The following is an 18,312-nucleotide window of genomic DNA, read 5'->3' as shown; positions in this document are numbered from 1 at the left end:
GTGAGATTGCAGAAGAATTTATAATTGTTTTTTTCCCACAATATGAAGTAGGTTCTGGGAAACTGCCTCGCATTTAAATATTGTACATATCAATACCAATTTACCTTTTTGACAATTTAACCAAAACTGTTATCACACCTGACGTCGTTCCATTAATTTCCCCAGCCGTACAGTTGTTTTCAAATGTCTCATCATTTGATTCCATGCACATCCTCAAAATAAAAAAAATAAAAAAGAGAGCGATCCCTAAATATATGGACATGGAAACCAAAACGAAGTTAGTAGGGATATGCAAACTTTTACAGAAGACTACCGGTACAGCGGTGTTCACAACTAACTCCATTGCGGAACCACCACAAGGTGCGCAATATTTGATGACGACATTGCGCACAAAATAACAAATCTCATACAGCCCACAGATATTTTCAAAATAAATGAAAGTAATAGCCTTTTAGCGAAAAAAAAAAACAATCTTTGACCACTGAACATTTCAAAGCAATTGGTCTAATGGATAATGAGAAAAGCGATGCAAAGACGAGAACACCACCACCAACAACAACATATTAACAAAACGATCCATATGTACATTTCGTGTCCGATAATAGTTTGTTGCTAACTAGCAAAAAATTATCAGCGTTCGGACCGAAACGACAATACATGCATAAGACAAAATTCTCAGCATAAATTAAAAAAAATCATAGGTATATTGTATACGGATGATATGAATATATTTGTATATATTCTAAAATATTTGCATCAATATCATCATTTGAAAAGCTGTCATTTTTAAATTTACAGTACGTACAGACGACAGGATAATTTTGCACAAAATTGATAGACAACTAAAAATTTGTTTACTTAACTTCTGTCAATAGATTTATTGCAAATTGCAAAACCGCAATTTTAGTTTAAACGGAAAACAATTAAATGTAAATAATTTGCTGTCACTCATATACATATATCATATACATGGAAGTTTTTGTCCTCTTTTCACTCTTTCTTCTAATGATTTGATACATACGTACTTTAAAATTCGAGCAAACTAGATACATAGGAACTATTATTTAAATATCCAGATAAGACTCTGCACGAGATAGTGAACGCGGATTTCCTAATTTTGATTTTCCAAGCCCAACAATCATTTAATGAAAATCAGTGTCAAATTTGCAATAATATTCAAATCGATCCTCTTGAATTGAATTTTACTTTGTGAATGTATAGAATATTTCCCACTATAATATAAAATTAAAAAGTTTAGAGATATGTGATTAAGTGCATGTTGTAAGTAAACAAGGTTTTGTAGTTACTTGGAATTTTATAAGTACTTTCTATAGTACCAAATGTTTCTACTTAACAGAAAGCTAAAGCTAAAAATCGTCTACTTCAAATGGGATATTTATATAAATACGTTTAAACATCGTCTACTTCAAATGAGATATTTATATAAATATGTTTGCAATACATTCTAATTTGCAAAAATAAATATGACAATGTCATAAAACAAATGTTTGACAATTTATAAGTTTTTATTCCTAAAGCTTTTGTTGGAAATAATACCACATATTAATTTTCATTGTGTACAAGATGCAACCAAAACTTGAAATAAGATCTTTTGCAAATATTAAAATCTATATAAATATATTCATTTAATCTAATCACTTTAGCAGCTATTAATTTGAAAGTCATGGTATTCAATGCTAACGACATTGGCAGAATTATATCAACGAGGAGCGAATCATTTTACACTTCGAGCACGAGGCGATATTCCGCCACATTGTCATCACCTTAGTTTCAGTGACAAAATTTCTAGTCAGTATGACGAACACTTTTCAGCAGGAAGTCCAGAAAGCCAATATCTTAGCAAAGTAAAAAAACTTGGAGTTTGAAAAAGCAAGTTGGTAAGTGACAGAGAAAAGTGTGATTTTCAGGTGTTATTTTGACAAATATCAAGGTGGCAGAAAAATATATATGTGTTAAGTTTGTATAATAGGAAAAATATTCAATCAAATTTTGATTTTCATTATTATTATACCTGGATTCTAAACTTCACGGTATTGTAACTATGTAACAATGAAAATATTTTTCAATGTAATCTAATGAAAACCACATTACATTATATGTCACATAAATTTAACAAATTTGTTAAAATTATTCTCTCCTTCTCCCACTGAAAAGCTAAATCAGCCTGGCTTTCTTAGATTTCCTCTGAATTAATGAGAACTTTTTTCCAATGCATAAAAAACTCACTCAATTCAATAATAACAATTCTTTTTTGAAATATATCATATCGATCGCGAGATTGATGGGTATACCACTGTGTGTGAACAGTTGATGGTACTGAGAAATGAAGATCTATATTTATTTACGAGTGTACAAAATAGTATTTTTCAAAATGATTCATTAGAATAATAATGCAAATATAACTTTTTTATTAGACCTATTGGAAATTGATTTTTATTTGTATTTATGCAGTAGGTAAAATAAAATAGTAAGTGAATTTAGTAGATTAATCTACAAATTCAACCTGGTTGGTTTCAGAAAACTAAGTTCCGGGCCGCTGTTTATATTTAGTTCAAAAACAAGTATGGATACTAGAGAACCAACAAATATGCTCATTGCCGAAGAGAATAACATTAATCAGACGTTAGGAAATGACACTGAGAGTTCTCCTTGTACACAAATAAGTTACAACGACAGTTTTCAGAAGGCATCACATTTTTTATCAAAAATATATTCATCTCATGATGCAGAGTTTCCCGAACAAAATCCCGTCAATGAGGTCTTTGAATTTGAAAATGTGCAACGCAAAATGCGATTGCTCTCTAATGAAAATCAGACTCAAGGGCAAATTTCGGATAATTTTACTATAGAACATCTAATATCAACAACCCTCAATGAAAGAAAAAGATTTCTATCGCATAACGAGCATTATTGCGACTCACCAATACCAAAGCGATCATACATGGAGATTTCAACGAACAATGTTGATGAATCAGTTTACATCTCAGAAAACAATGTTTGGACAAATACAAATGGCATAGTTTCTTATGAAAATACATGTCCAGATTATTATGAAAACAATCCCACATCTGATCAAGCTAAAGTTTTCTCTAGCTTGTCAAAGATGAACGAATCACCTCACACAGCTGAAGAGAACAATTTCAAGTCAACGTCTCCGGACAAAATATTTTGTACTTTAAATCATTCAGTCGATAACGCACATACTGATTTCCATCGACTAGAAACTTTTGGGGGTCTTTATTTGGACAGTGAAGATATGACGATCCCAAACCCACTCGCAACTGAAACTTCAAATATCAATATGTACGGTCATTCAGACGCTCTAAGTATTCGCCAACCAGACAATTCATCAGAAATATTTCATCAATACAGTACAGGAAATTATAATAGGTAATTAAATGTATACATTAAGAGAAACATTTTTTGCGTTTGGTGAAAGGTTTGATTCCAGTTTAAGGTTGTTTTGCAATATTTTCAAATCGACGTCAAAGAAACAGTATATATATTTTATGTTGAATTTTCGGTACGTCGCCATCGTGACACACCATATGTGAATTGTGAATTGAACATCAATTATTATTTTGGGATCAAGCGATTCGTGTTTATCAAAATATATATATTAGTAAGTGTTAGGATTATTAGAATTAAATATAAATATTATTCGATTTATGTTATGCTGATTTTTTGACAGTTGCAAAAATAATATTCCTAGAATGACTAATATTGTGAATAATTTTTTTCAGTCACAACTACGAACTAGACAAGGAAGACAGACAATTTAACGAACAATCGCCCACTCCCAAATTCGCTGAATTACAGGCGCATCTTCCTACAGTGGATTGTTATTCACACCAGCCACACCCTCACAATTCCCACACACAACATGGTCCTAATATATATTCTGGCATTGACAATATTCAATATGACGTCAATGGAGTTCCCACCCTACCTAATAACATGGGGACGCCATATAACGAGGACTCCTGGAACTGCTCAAACTTGCCAGTTCAGCAACCTTATTTCGTTCAAGAAACTAACAACGATTCTTGTTCTAACTTTGAATCCAACTATAAAACTCACTTTAATCAATATTGTAACGATGCAAACTATAACACGGAGACGATGCCAAACGATATGTACAGATTTTATGAAAATTCAAATGACTATGCCGCCAATCTTACGGCGCTTTCAGAGGCTCACACAATGATGTCAACAAATCAAAGGACTGAAGATGAAGACGATGACGTAATTTTAGTTTCAGAATCTCCTGCAACGTCTCAATGCGCATCACAACAATTGAATTATACTAATCAAAACATTATGGTTGGCAATTCACATCGGATGAAATTTTACAACAACGAACATGTTCCCGCAGGTATAAATGTGTTTGCAAAATGTTATCGACAGGGTTCATTCAATAGCACTGAAGCATAAAATGCAACTTAGAATTTATAACTTTCAATTATGCTGTTGATGAAAATTAACCTTTTTTGTAATATAGGCATAAAATCAGAGAGCAAACCTTGTTGAAAATGTCTGGTTTTTTATAAGTGAACTCTTCTTCTCGATTGATGTAATATTATATAATATTTATTATTCAGGTCTTCCGAAGTTGAAAGAATATTCCAGCTCAATTCAACTCGAACTTTTGAGTCATGAACTCTGGCAGAAATTTCACGAAATCGGTACGGAGATGATAATCACGAAGGCTGGAAGGTGAGCCTTGTGAATTAATTTAACTGGAATTGAGTCGTAAACTTTAAACTTGTAGTTTACTTCATTTAAGGTAAAATTAAATTCTTGAAATAAGGAATTATCTTTTTCAATTTTTTGGATGAAATAACCCCAGTCACTCAATTTTGTATTGCTTTTTTTTTTCAGACGTATGTTTCCAACATTGAAAATCAATATTACTGGCCTTCAACCACAAAGAAAATACATAATGGCTGTGGATGTATTACCGATTGATAACAAAAGATATAGGTACGACAAAAATATCGTTGAATGGTTTTCGCTTACTTGAGTTTTGATTCATCCTTGTTTATATGCTTTATACAATTTGAATCTTTCTCATTTTTATTTTTTTTGCAATTTTTCTGCAATTCTTTTCCATATTTAATCACGTCACAGCAATAAAATACTTTTACCTTACTTTTTATCATCACTTCTTTGACTCAGTTCTCTCGTTTCTTCTTTCGCCTTTCTTTCACATTTCTCTCTTTCTCTTCTCCTTACATTACCTAGATATGCTTATACAAGTTCCCAATGGATTGCAGCTGGAAACGTTACTTCGGATGTTCCAAAACGTACTTACGTTCACCCAGAGTCACCCGCTACAGGAGAAACATGGATGAAACAAACAGTCGTTTTTGATAAAATGAAGCTGACAAACAATGAAGGAAACGAAAAAGGACATGTGAGACATATTTCAGGATTGTTTTTTTTGCATTCATTTTAAATACATGTCCCATTTCCCAGCCCGATTTTTTTTAATTTCAATACTTACAAGTCGAATTGATATGAAAGAGTTTTAATGGCTCATGAGTTCAGTTTCTATAATTTTGCATACATGCTAGCACGATTAGGAACTAATTGAGTACTTTCAATTTTCAGATCATCTTACATTCAATGCACAAATACCAACCTCGCATACATTTGATTGAGTGTGAAGGAAATGGAGTGCGTGAATGTGAAACGGTAATTCTCACGCAAAGCGTAGACACATCGCAGGAAAACGTGATCACGTTTGTATTTGCCGAGACACAGTTTACCACTGTTACAGCTTACCAGAATCAACAAATAACGAAATTAAAAATTGATAAAAATCCTTTTGCAAAAGGTAAGATATGTGAATGTCCAAATTACAATTATTGGCCTAAAAAAGTTTGAAGTATTGGAAATATCCGTTTAGTCTAGAAAACCCCGATAATTGAAAAAAAAAAACAGAAAAAATTATCAGTTCCAGAAATTATAATTCGGCAATTGCAAATTTTAGTTGATCCTGTAAAAGAACAAAACGAAATTATTTTATAGACTAATGTTAACTTTTGTTTTGCAAGGTTTCAGAGATACGAGCAGAAGCTGTAAGGCACAGGATACTGATAAAGCATCTGGCATCACACAATCGTGTTCGTTGTTTAGACAGCCGCCTCCTCCAGTTGTTACTATCGGTCCAAATCATGGTGTGTATAGCATTTTGAATACCCATATTTTGGAATTTTAAATGCCTTTCATAGTAATATAAAACTCAATGTACATGTGTCTTCGTTTGTCCCCGTTATCGCGGCTGACTTTAAGGTTTGATTTTGTGCAGCATTTGACAGTGAATGAACCTCCTAATATAGTGATTCTCTTCTGTCATAAATTACAGCAAACTTATAAAAAAATAAAATAATTAATAAGAAAATAAATTTTTGGCAATGCCTTCATTTAATTTTAAAGGTTTAATCTGTTGTAGATTCATGAATTGATTATAAATTGCTTTATTAATCCCTTTGCAGCGTTAAGTATGAAACGGTGTTTTTAAATTAACGAACATTAACTTGTGGTCACTCGCATTACTTTCAGCATTGGACATATCTTCCATGTGATAAATAATAGGATGGATCAATGCTGCATAAGCTTTGAGAAATTTCTGTTGACAGCTCATCATGATATCTCTAATTTTTTATTTACTCTGACCGTACGCCGGCGCGTAAGAATATAAAACAGAATTTATAATTTTTATTATTTAGATTTTACGAACGCAACGGGGAATTTTCAACTACAAAATGTGAATCAAACTCAACCTATGCAAGCACAATACCAAGCTATGGCTCACTTTAGACCGACATCTACAATGGAGCAACTTCAGCAAAACGAAATGTCAGGACTCGTGAATTGGGCCTTATAGTTACATTAATATGAGATGTCCAAATAAAATAATATAATAAGGCGATCTTGAGAAATCATAGACCGAAATATATGTTTAAGCGGGTCGGAACGTTTTCACTGTGAGTGAAAAACGAAATATGTCATGTTCTATAAGTTTGAAAATGTGATTATTTTTAATGTTTCATAAGTTTACAGGACAATTGTATTTGTAAAATAAAATAACATGAGATTAAATCGAGCAATAACCCTGATAAACTGAAAAGTTATAAAAATGTTACGATATAAAAATGTGCATTCAATTAACTGTGTACTCCGTGATATTACACAGCGACAGATGTTCGATTTTCTGTCCTGTCGATAACGTGAACTCTATATGATCTATCAATTTTAGTTGTCTCTCAAAATTTACTTTTTTTGTCGTTTTTACATGTTAAAATTCAACGTGAAGAATATATTTTATGGGGGTAGACCCTTTGTTGCTTTAACAAAACTGTTTGAATGCAGAGATGCCAGGTTACCGTTCAGGTTTATTGATGCTGGCAGTGATTTCCCATAGGGCTGGATATACCTAAAAATTCCTGATTTTCAGTATTTAAAAATAACAAATACTATATTCGTTTGTACGCGACGTGGCATCAGGCCAAATGCAATGAAAAACGGTACTTGCTAGATTCAATGACGATCAAAGCTCCTCGGTGATGATTCGTATAAAGTGAAGTCATAAACCATATGCTCCTTATAAAAAAGATTTATAAAAAAAAGTTATAAAAAGTATATCCAAACTTCTGTTATATTAAACTGGATAAAGGTGTACTTTATAGTAGTGGTATATAATTGCGCTGCAAAACAACATTACATTTGATATAACATTGAGTGATAATGATGCTGTTTGTGAACCAGAAAATAATTCAGAAATTTTGTTTGAAATCGATTGGGTTTCTGCGGGAATACCTACTTATCCTTCTTCTAGGCTTTTGTATTGGTGGATTCGTTTCGTGTGGAAGATGTGAATATCCATACTCATTAAGTTTTCAGTTGGAGAATATTTTTATCTCGGGGTAAAAATGAGATGCTGTGTGACAAAGATGAGTAAACAATTACGACAGTCGGTTGGTTTCTTCGTTCTTATACAAACAAAGTATTGTGATCAAACTCAAAAATAACGTTGTAACTCTGCATTCAATTTATAAATACATTGGCATAATGACAGATAAGATCTTCAAACGACGAGACAAAAATTTGTGTAAAATACTCAAATTATTTAAAAAACTTAGTTTTTGAAGTTTACTCTAAATTTGACATGGACATTTTCATCCAGTTTCAAATTATTTTATATTTTATAACAAATCCAGTGAACTAAGAGACTGATTTTGTTTAATATAATCCAGGTCCATTTTGCCACTTTGTAAAAGCCCATCAGAAATTCCCCCATTCATTCATAACAATGGGATATTTGTGTAGGGATCATTACGCAGTTCACTAAAGCTACATTTAATTAACGCTGCGGTTAGTATAAGCAAACTGTGGCTTATAATTCCATAAACAGTTTAGAGAAATTAAAAGCACTTCATGTCCTTATCAATACATAATAAACAAAGTTCTTGTGAAATGTCAAAATTGTTCATTGACATTCATTCGCATCCATAACCAAAGCTTGATAAATAGTGCATCAACGTACAAGTCCCTTTTGATTCTCTGTTTCACTTCATTGTTTGAATATGAAACGTCGCATGTTCTATCCCGACTTACTTAAGCAAAGCGTTGGGTTGGTGTAAACAGAGCATTATGAAATATATAAACATACGCGAAGATTATTGGTATTATTTTAACAAAGCCCTTCAGTGAAAAATCAAGAAAATAGTTCAGAAGAAATTAATACTCTTCCTTTTATCAAATATATTAAGATATCTATGACAGTTAAAAAATATTAAGAAAATATATTTATCCTATCTCATAGTAGTGTATAGTAGGTAGACCAACATGCAGAAGCAGAAACTTAATTACTTCAATGTACTGTTTATCCTTTGTGGTTTTGAATGTAGATTCTCAATAAACAAATTTAACATTTTCGTGAGAACTCCGTTTATTATACCACAATTAGTACTTTAAATATTTTTAATACAAGATGAGTTTTATAAGATTAGGAAACCTCAGAAATACAATAATAAAATGTGACCTTCACGACCTACGTAAGGAAACTTACAACGAAAAATAAACTTTGTCCCAATCTTCAACTAAATATGAGAAATTGCCTCTGATTGGCCCACGAATATATGCGGTATTTTTCGTCCATATTAAATCTTTCCCTCGTTTGTTTAGATCCGCATATTGAATCAATATAATAGATTTTTTATAATAATAAACGCCAGTTGTTTAGTCAGTTCAAGTTTACTGAAATAAGTTGAGAATATTTTTCTATCAAGATTTGAAGAAGATATCAAATTTATTATAGATTTCGTTTTATTAACATTTAGGTTTTCGCGCATTTGGCTCATAATGTGTAGGTTTAAAATAGTTAATTAGAACTTGTTTATGTAATGTTATACTTATGTTTCAGAAAGCTTAGGTAAGGAAATATATAAAACAATGAAGATAATAATCTTTGTTCTTCTGATTGTTGGGGTCTGCGGATACAGAAACGAGAAAGAAGTCAATCTTGAAGAATTCTATGCTACATTTGATCATGAAGTATGTTAGTAGGATGTATAAATTTTGCAAATATGTATTCTTGTTCGACATTTCGCCAGACAAAAATACTGAGTACATTAAAATAATTGTTTAATTTCCAATCTTAAAAAAGTAAGTCTGAAGATTTCCATCGATCTATTGAACATTGAAATGCCATTTTCAGATCACTGTCTACTCTGCAAAAAAGTTTGATTTCCCGAAAGAAGAAGAACTTGATTTCAAAAGCACTCCAGAATGCGGAAATTTCGAGTAATTTGTACTTTTAATTTTGAAATAATTTTATTTTTTATATTAAACCGAGAACATTTAATTTTTCTTCCTGCGTATTGGTTTTAATCATAAATGCATCCTCGAATCAAATGAAATTTTTATATAGGACGGCAAGTATAGATCAGTATACTATCATCAAAATCTTTTCATGTAAACAACAACATATTTTGTATATAAAACATATCATAGGTTTATTTTAAAATTACATTCTGTCAAGAAAAATGACGATTTTGCTTAGTGAATCTGATATACTGATAAATCAATATGACGTTTTTTTGCAACCGATGATGAGACAATTTCATGTACAGAAAATTCCCCAACCCGAAAGATTCATGTCCTGCTCCAAAAGGCTACAGCGGTGACTTTGTTTCTAATTGCAAGGAAAGAAAATGTATTCAGAAATCCTTCTACGGTTCAACAAAATGCAGAAAAGTTATTCGATTATTTAAGCCTTTTCCTCACGCCGCAGTTGAATGCAAGTAAGTTGCTTGGTTATTCAATTTCGTAATGTTTGATTCAACACTATTACGAACACTTTATAAAATGATATGTGCCGTAAATATACACAATGTTCTCAATATATACATTGTTTTGAACCAAATATATTTGATACTAAAAACTAAGAACACCAGGGCAATCAATTGGTATAATCGCGGATGTACATATTTAAAAAGGTATGTTCTCGGTGCATTAAAATAGAAGAAAATGCCCAGTTTGTCATTTGTTGTGTCAACTTGAATACTAAAAATTGTGTCAACTTGAATACTAAGTTGTGTCAACTTGAATACTAAAAAAAATCATTTTTATTTAGAAAAATGTATGCAAGCTGTAAGTTGGTAAAATCCCACGACCACAAGGAACCACCAAAAGACGGGAAACCCCATTTGTATCCGGAACCCACGAAAAATGAAGAACCACATCTTTATCCCGAGCCAGAAAAAGATGAAGATGGTAAAGAGATCTCTTGTAAATGCTACACTATTTGGTGCTTCCGTGATATACAAACAATCTACGAGGAAAACGGGAAGTTATACAAAGGGAATGTTGTTATAAAGGTGCGTTGTTATGATACCTGATTAGTAATAATTAATTATAATACCTGACTTTTATTGTATTTTAATCCGAGCCGAAACTACGCTGGTCAAGTGCCAGCTTTTCCGGAGTATTTTATTTGTGATAATAATACCGAAATGATCAAATATTAACTTATTTCCAGACACCATGTGGATGCGACTGCAGGACTGCATACGATGGTTATGGTTATTCCGGAAGAAGAAGATGAAGAAATAGCCGATTTTGATAAATATTCTTTCATGTACAAATAATCATTTATGTACATAAATGATTTGAAATATATGTGGATTACAATAAATGGACTCATGAGTCTGTCTTGTCAGATGATTAATCAGAAAATCAATGACATAACCTTGCCTGTGGCGTTGTCAGAGAAAAATATTTGCGGTTGAATAACGCATTATTTTGTCTCAAAAAAAAAAAACTGGAGCAGCGTAAAATATTTTATACAGTGCCTCTAGCCGTGGGCGAAATACTTGTCCATTCCCACCCGCTTTACGTGCTGCTAAGTGATATTCTCTATATTCTAATATAGAATTTTTCTTCAAGTATATACGAAATACTAATACAAAAAAGGAATTTGGAGTGTAATGTAAATCAATAATGCCGAAGGATTGGCCGCGAATCTGACATGACTTTTATTTTTCATTCGAGCAGATGGCCCATCTCCACCTTTGTACGCGACGTGGTATCAGGTCAGACGCAATAAGAAACGGTATGTGCCAGATTCAATGACAATCAGTATTCCTCGGTGATGATTTGCACAAGTAAAATCAAAAACCATGCCTTATTTTAAAAGTGTTCAATAAAAAATGTTATAAAAAGTTGATTCAAACTTCTGTGATATTAATCTGGATGTAGGTGTACTGTATAGTAGTGGTATATAACTGCGCAATAACATGCTAGCTCCATAATAGCTGTTATTTCCATCGTGACTTGAAACATTTGTCCAAATGTGTCTTTAAAAATTAGAGAACACAAAACAACAATACAGTTGATAAAAAAAATTAACTGAAACAATGTTGACCGTAAACCAGAAAATACTAAAAATTAATTGTTTCAAATCGATTGGGTTTCTGTGAGACTACTTATCCCTATTTTATGCTTTTGTGCCGGGGGATTCGTTTTGTGTGAAAGATGTAAATATCCACAGCCATTAAGTTTACCGTTGGAGTATATACAGTAGAGAATAAACAGAAATTTTTCAGTCCAGGGTAGACAAGAGATGTTTTGTGAAAAAGATGAGTAAACAACTACGACAGTTGGTTGGTTTTTTCGTTCTTATCCAAACAAAATATTGTGATAAAACTAAAAATATTGTTGTTTAGTTCAAACAATTTTTTCTGTAAGATTCATTAAGGCAATAATTATTTTTCGGAAAAGCTATCCCTAATCTAGAAAGCAGTTTTTATGCAAACAGTCTGCAACTCCTACCGTCTTGTGGATTCGTTCAACGAAGTGAAGTCGCACAACATGATAGGACGTCCATTAAGGTTTCATATTTTTTATTGTTCTGTTATTCACCAATAAACCATGATTTGGTTTATGTCTTGTAAGTTCTGTCACAAGTATATGGGACTGACGGTCAAATTTATGCTAGGCTATGCGCCTAGAATGCGTAACATCGGGTTAATTATTGATCTTGCACTGACATTTGAATAATGATATAGCGGCGTTACGTGTTAGCAAATATCGATGCGCTCTGTTACACATGCGGGATAAACGAAAAGTCTTGGGTGACGTAATACGCATTGTTGGTAACACCACGTCGCCTTAGCGACGCAGTCGAGGCTACAGAATATTGAACATATTTGCCTATAAAATGTAAATGTCTCAGTGTAAATTCATTGCGAAAGTGCCCATAGAAAGATATTCAAAATCTCTTGATATAGTGTCGATTGCACATTAGGTATTTTTTATACAACGAGCGTACAGATTTGTTCAAGGAAAGGACTGAGGGTTTAAAAAAATTTTTTTGGTATTTAAAATTTGCTTTCACATAATATTTTCATACGCACTTAAATTCTCCTAAAACATACGAAAAATATAAAATTGAAATCACGACATGAATAGTCCCATTCGCCAGCTTTCATGCAGTATGTAACATTTGGAATACTCATTGCATGTGGTTCATTAAACATGAGAGCAGAAAGTTGATTGATCATGACACGAGTTCGAGAAGTTTTTTTTTTATATCTTATAACAAATCGAGTGAAATAATTGACCGATTTTGTTTATTATAATTCAGGTCGTTTTTCCCACTTTGTAAAAGCCCATAAGAAATTCTACCAGTCAAAATATACAATTACTGTATGAAGTTTTCAAACCTATATATAATTAATTATATTTTGGCGTTTGAAACACACAAACAAGTACAGGCATTTTTGGTAAGGAGGACAATCGTTTACATTTTTAGGATACATTAAAGATTCATAACAATAGGATATTTGTGTAGGAATTATTACGCAGTTCACTAAAGCTACATTTTAATCAACGCTGCGGTTAGTAGAGGCAAACTGTGGCTCATAATCCCATAAACAGTTTAGAGAAATTGAAAACACTTTCATGTACTTATCAATACATAATAAACAGAGTTCTTGTAAAATGTCAAAATTGTTTATTGAGATCCAATTGCATTCATAACCACGGCTTGATGTATAGCGCATTAACGTACAAGTCCGATTTGATTCTCTGTTTTACTTCATTGTTTGAATATAAAACGTCGCATGTGCTATCCCGACGTACTTGTGCAAAGCATCGTGTTGGTGTGAATAGGGCTTCATAAAATATATAAACATACGAGAAGATTATTGTTGTTATTTTAACAAAGCCCTTCAATGAAAAAACGAGAAAACCGTTCAGAAGAAACTAATGCTCTTCTTTTTATCAAATATATTAAGATATCTATGACAGTCTAAAAAAATATTAGGAAATTATATTTATCCTATCTCATATAGTAGTGTATAGTAGGTAGACCAACATGCGGAAGAAGAAACTTAATTACTTCAATGTACTGTTTATCCTTAGTGGTTTTGAATGTAGATTCTCAATAAACAAATTTAACATTTTCGTGAGAACTCCATTTATTATACCACAATTAGTACTTTAAATATTTTCAATACAAGATGAGTTTTATAGATTAGGAAACCTCAGAAATACAATGATAAAATGTGATCTTCACGACCTACGTAATGAAACTTACAACGAAAAATCAACTTTTTCCCAATCTTCAACTAAATATGAGAAATTGCCTTTGATTGGCCCACGAATATATTCGGTATTTTTCGTCTATATCGAATCTTTCCCTCGTCTGTTTAGATCCTCATTTTGAATCAATATATTAGTTTTTTTATTAGTTAGTTCAAGTTTACTGAAATAAGTTGAGAATATTTTTCTATCAAGATTTGAAGAAGATATCAAATTTATTATAGATTTCGTTTTATTAACATTTAGGTTTTCGCGCATTCGGCTCATAATGTGTAGGTTTAAAATAGTTAATTAGAACTTGTTTATGTAATGTTATACTTATGTTTCAGAACGCTTAGGTAAAAAAATATATCAAACAATGAAGATAATAATCTTTGTTCTTCTGATTGTTGGAGTCTGCGGATACAGAAACAAGAAAGAAGTCAATCTTGAAGAATTCTATGCTACATTTGATCATGAAGTATGTTAGTATGATGTATAAATTTTGCAAATCTGTATTCTTGTTCGACATTTCGTCAGACAAAAATACTGAGTACATTAAAATAATTGTTCAATTTCCAATTTTAAAAAAGTAAGTCTGAAGATTTCCATCGATCTATTTAACATTGAAATGCCATTTTCAGATCACTGTCTACTCCGCAAAAAAGTTTCTTTTCCCGAAAGAAAAAGGACTTGATTTCAAAAACACTCCAGAATGCAGAGATTTTAAGTAATTTGTACTTTTAATTTAAATTAATAATTTTATTTTTGCATTGAACCTTGCACTGCAAATATAGATCAGTAGATATTAAGGTTTTACGCGCATTTTGCTCATATTGTGTAGGTTTGAAATAGTGAATTAGAACTTGTTTATGTAATGTTATACTTATGTTTCAGAAAGCTTGTGTAAAAATATATCAAACAATGAAGATTGTAATCTTCGTTCTCTTGATTGTTGGAGTTTTCGGAGACAAAAAGAAAAAAGAAGTTAATCTTGAAGAATTCTATGCTACATTCGACCAAGAAGTATGTTAGTATGACGTATAAGTTTTGCAAAAATGTATTCTTGTTCTTCAATGCGTAAGACTAAAATGCTGAATATATCACAAAGATTATTCAATTTCCACTCTCAAAAAATGTAGCTCTAAAAACTTTTTTGATCTATTTCACATTGAAATGCTATTTTCAGATATCTGTTCACTCTGCAAGAAAGTTTAATTTCCCGAAAGAAAAAGGAATCGATTTCAAAAACACTCCCGAATGCGGAAATTTCGAGTAATTTGCTTTTAATTTGAAATTATTGCATTTTTTACTGAACCGAAAACATTTTATTTTATTCCTGCGTATTGGTTTTATTCATAAATGCATCACCGAATGAAATAAAATTATTTTATCTTTGAAGGCAAGTATAGATCAGTATGCTATCATCGAAATTTCCCCATATAAACAACAACATATCTTGTATATCGAACATATAATATGTTTATTCTAAAATTAAATTCTGTCAATGAAAATGACGATTTCGTTTAGTAAATCGGATATATATACTGATAAATCAATTTGACGTTTGTTTTCAACCGATGATAAAATACTTCAATGCACAGGAAATTTCCCACATCGAATTATTCATGTCCTGCTCCAAAAGACATCGGCTGCAGCGGTGACTTTGTTTCTGATTGCAAGAAAAGAAAATGTATTCAGAAATCCTTCTACGGTTCAACAAAATGCAGAAAAGTGGTTCGATTATTTAAGCCTCTTCCTCACGCTGCAGTTGAATGCAAGTAAGTTGCTTGGTTATTCAATTTCGTAACAATCAATAACGCATCAATATAAAATGTTAGAATTTCAGCGATATTTGTTACAAACACTGATCAATGTGGAAGTGTCAACATATGTGAGCAGAAATCGAAGAATTTTAGAGCTACTTTTTTTGAGAGTGGAAATTGAATAATCTTTGTGATATATTCAGCATTTTAGTCTTACGCATTGAAGAACAAGAATACATTTTTGCAAAACTTATACGTCATACTAACATACTTCTTGGTCGAATGTAGCATAGAATTCTTCAAGATTGACTTCTTTCTTCTTTCTGTCTCCGAAAACTCCCACAATCAAGAGAACGAAGATTACAATTTTCATTGTTTGATATATTTTTACACAAGCTTTCTGAAACATAAGTATAACATTACATAAACAAGTTCTAATTGACTATTTCAAACCTACACAATATGAGCAAAATGCGCGTAAAACCTTAATATTAATAAAAAGAAATCTATAATAAATTTGATATCTTCTTCAAATCTCGATAGCAAAATATTATCTACTTTTTTCAGCAAACTCGAGCTAATTAAACGCCTGGCGTTTCTTATCATAAAAATCCATTTAAGTTGATTCAATATGAATGATCCAGACGGACGAGGGAAAGATTTAATATGGACGAAAAATATCGCATATATTCGTGGGCCAATCAGAGACTGTGTCAATTTCTCATATTAGTTGAAGATTGAAAAAAAGTTGATTTTTCATTGAAAGTTTCATTACGTATGTCGTGAAGATCACATTTTATCATTGTGTTTCTGAGGTTTCCTAATCTTGTAAGCTCATTCTGTATTGGCAATATTTAAAGTAGTAATTGTGGTTAAATAAACGGAGTTCTCATGAAAATGTTAAATTTGTTTATTGCGAACATGCATTCATAACCACAAAGGATAAACATTACATTGAACTAATTAAGTTTCCTTTCCCACATGTTCGTCTACCTACTATATACTACTATGATTTAGGATAAATATAATTTCTTGATATTTTATCAGAATGTCATGCAAATTTAAATTATATCAAAAAAATGAATTTTAATATTTCCTTCTGTATACCTTTCTCATTCTTTCACTGAGGGGCTTTGTTAAAATTCACATCTTATATGTTTATAGCTTCATGGCGCTGCATGCCAGTGCGAACAACTTCCCTTTTTTAGCATCGAAACGGATTTTTTTTTCGCTAGTAAACTTGGGGAAACGACTTCTCCATATGAGCTCATCTACCTACCGGGTGTATATTCATTTGGGCGAATTCTTCGATTTCTCACATATGTTGACACTTCCACATTGATCAGTGTTTGTTCTGCAGTATTGTCGTAACCAATATCGCTGAAATTCTAACATTTTATATTGATGCTAGGAGACATCTGTTTTTGGACACGAAATGGCCCTATAAATCGTTTTATTATTATGTTGTTATTTTTAGAATTCTTTGTAAAGTTCATGTTCTTGTTGTTACGAAAAAATCGCTTTTCCCTTTCACTACTAAACGCATTGCTTTAAAATTTTAATTGATAAAAGATTGTTGTTGTCGCTAGAATGCTATTTATTTCATTTATTCCTATATGTTCTATGAATCCTAGGATATCTGGTATTTTCAAAATTTCGCTGTAATATTTTTTATTCACGGGAACACTGTTTTTAATCCGCCAAGCGTAACGGCTGTCGGTGACGCACTGTAGGTAGGTACGGTAAGTTAGTGTAATGTTAATGATTTAATATCACAGTTGTGAGTTTAATCATTTGTATTTTAATTCACGTTGGTACAAGATGCATGGATAATCATTATCGCGGGAGCTGGCAAAGCTATTGCATTCCGGGCACCGGTACCAGAAGTCACGATGGTCTACAGTTTCAGCTTCGTCCAGTTTTTTTTTTCTTTTTTTTTTCTTGGTGATTGTTTGAAAAAGTATATTAAAATCCAAACCCTAGCATTCTTATTGATATTGTCTGAAAGCCTTAACTAAATTCTTCGAATTATTGATAATTAAATTTTTTGATATCTAATTCGATCTTGACGTGTTAATAATTTGGTCCATCGTTAGTCATGATACCATTGTTTTTGACAGAATATCTCGAAAAAGTGTTTTAAATTAGATTGGTACTACCACCATCTCAATTTCTGGTTCCAGATTTGCATGAATAAGCTCAAAACCAATTTACGTTTTTCATAGCACCAATAATTTAAATTACGTGTATATCGATGATCATAAGATCGGATATGCTCATAAAAAGCGGAAAGTTCATTTGCATACTTATAAAATACAGCTTTTTATAACTCCATTTCTAATCCAAACTATAGAAAACTGGACGCACTGATTTATACACCATTGAACCAACCAGTTACAATAGCAACGCACCTTTTAAACAACATGTTTGTGTG

General features: G+C 31.8%; 2 protein-coding genes across 2 annotated transcripts; both read left to right on the top strand.

Annotated features, from left to right (window-relative positions):
- Positions 1-2,478: 2,478 nt before the first annotated feature.
- LOC120329597 (uncharacterized) lies at positions 2,479-7,361 on the top strand. Its single transcript, XM_039396257.2, has 8 exons — positions 2,479-3,411; positions 3,765-4,396; positions 4,623-4,737; positions 4,903-5,004; positions 5,266-5,437; positions 5,635-5,860; positions 6,081-6,203; positions 6,756-7,361. The coding sequence occupies exons 1-8, from the start codon at positions 2,585-2,587 to the stop codon at positions 6,911-6,913; spliced, it is 2,355 nt and encodes a 784-aa protein (XP_039252191.2). The 5' UTR covers positions 2,479-2,584; the 3' UTR covers positions 6,914-7,361.
- A 2,098-nt stretch (positions 7,362-9,459) lies between these two features.
- Positions 9,460-11,224, top strand: LOC120330497 (uncharacterized). Its single transcript, XM_039397466.2, has 5 exons — positions 9,460-9,582; positions 9,746-9,831; positions 10,161-10,331; positions 10,664-10,907; positions 11,069-11,224. Exons 1-5 carry the CDS (start codon positions 9,481-9,483, stop codon positions 11,132-11,134), a joined length of 669 nt encoding a protein of 222 aa, XP_039253400.2. The 5' UTR covers positions 9,460-9,480; the 3' UTR covers positions 11,135-11,224.
- The last annotated feature ends 7,088 nt before the right edge of the window (positions 11,225-18,312 follow it).

Source organism: Styela clava, chromosome 12, assembly GCF_964204865.1.
Source record: "Styela clava chromosome 12, kaStyClav1.hap1.2, whole genome shotgun sequence".
NCBI classification, from domain to species: Eukaryota; Metazoa; Chordata; class Ascidiacea; order Stolidobranchia; family Styelidae; genus Styela; species Styela clava.
Note: the sequence above shows the minus strand (reverse complement) of the source record. Positions and strands in the feature narration are given on the sequence as shown.

Coding starts and splice junctions, on each gene's coding strand:
- LOC120330497 (XM_039397466.2), top strand. CDS start 9,481: ATGAAGATAATAATCTTTGTTCTTCTGATTGTTGGGGTCTGCGGATAC. Junction 9,583..9,745: donor ATGCTACATTTGATCATGAA/GTATGTTAGTAG, acceptor TGCCATTTTCAG/ATCACTGTCTACTCTGCAAA. Junction 10,908..11,068: donor AAGGGAATGTTGTTATAAAG/GTGCGTTGTTAT, acceptor ACTTATTTCCAG/ACACCATGTGGATGCGACTG.
- LOC120329597 (XM_039396257.2), top strand. CDS start 2,585: ATGGATACTAGAGAACCAACAAATATGCTCATTGCCGAAGAGAATAAC. Junction 4,397..4,622: donor CAACGAACATGTTCCCGCAG/GTATAAATGTGT, acceptor TTTATTATTCAG/GTCTTCCGAAGTTGAAAGAA. Junction 5,861..6,080: donor TAAAAATCCTTTTGCAAAAG/GTAAGATATGTG, acceptor TTGTTTTGCAAG/GTTTCAGAGATACGAGCAGA.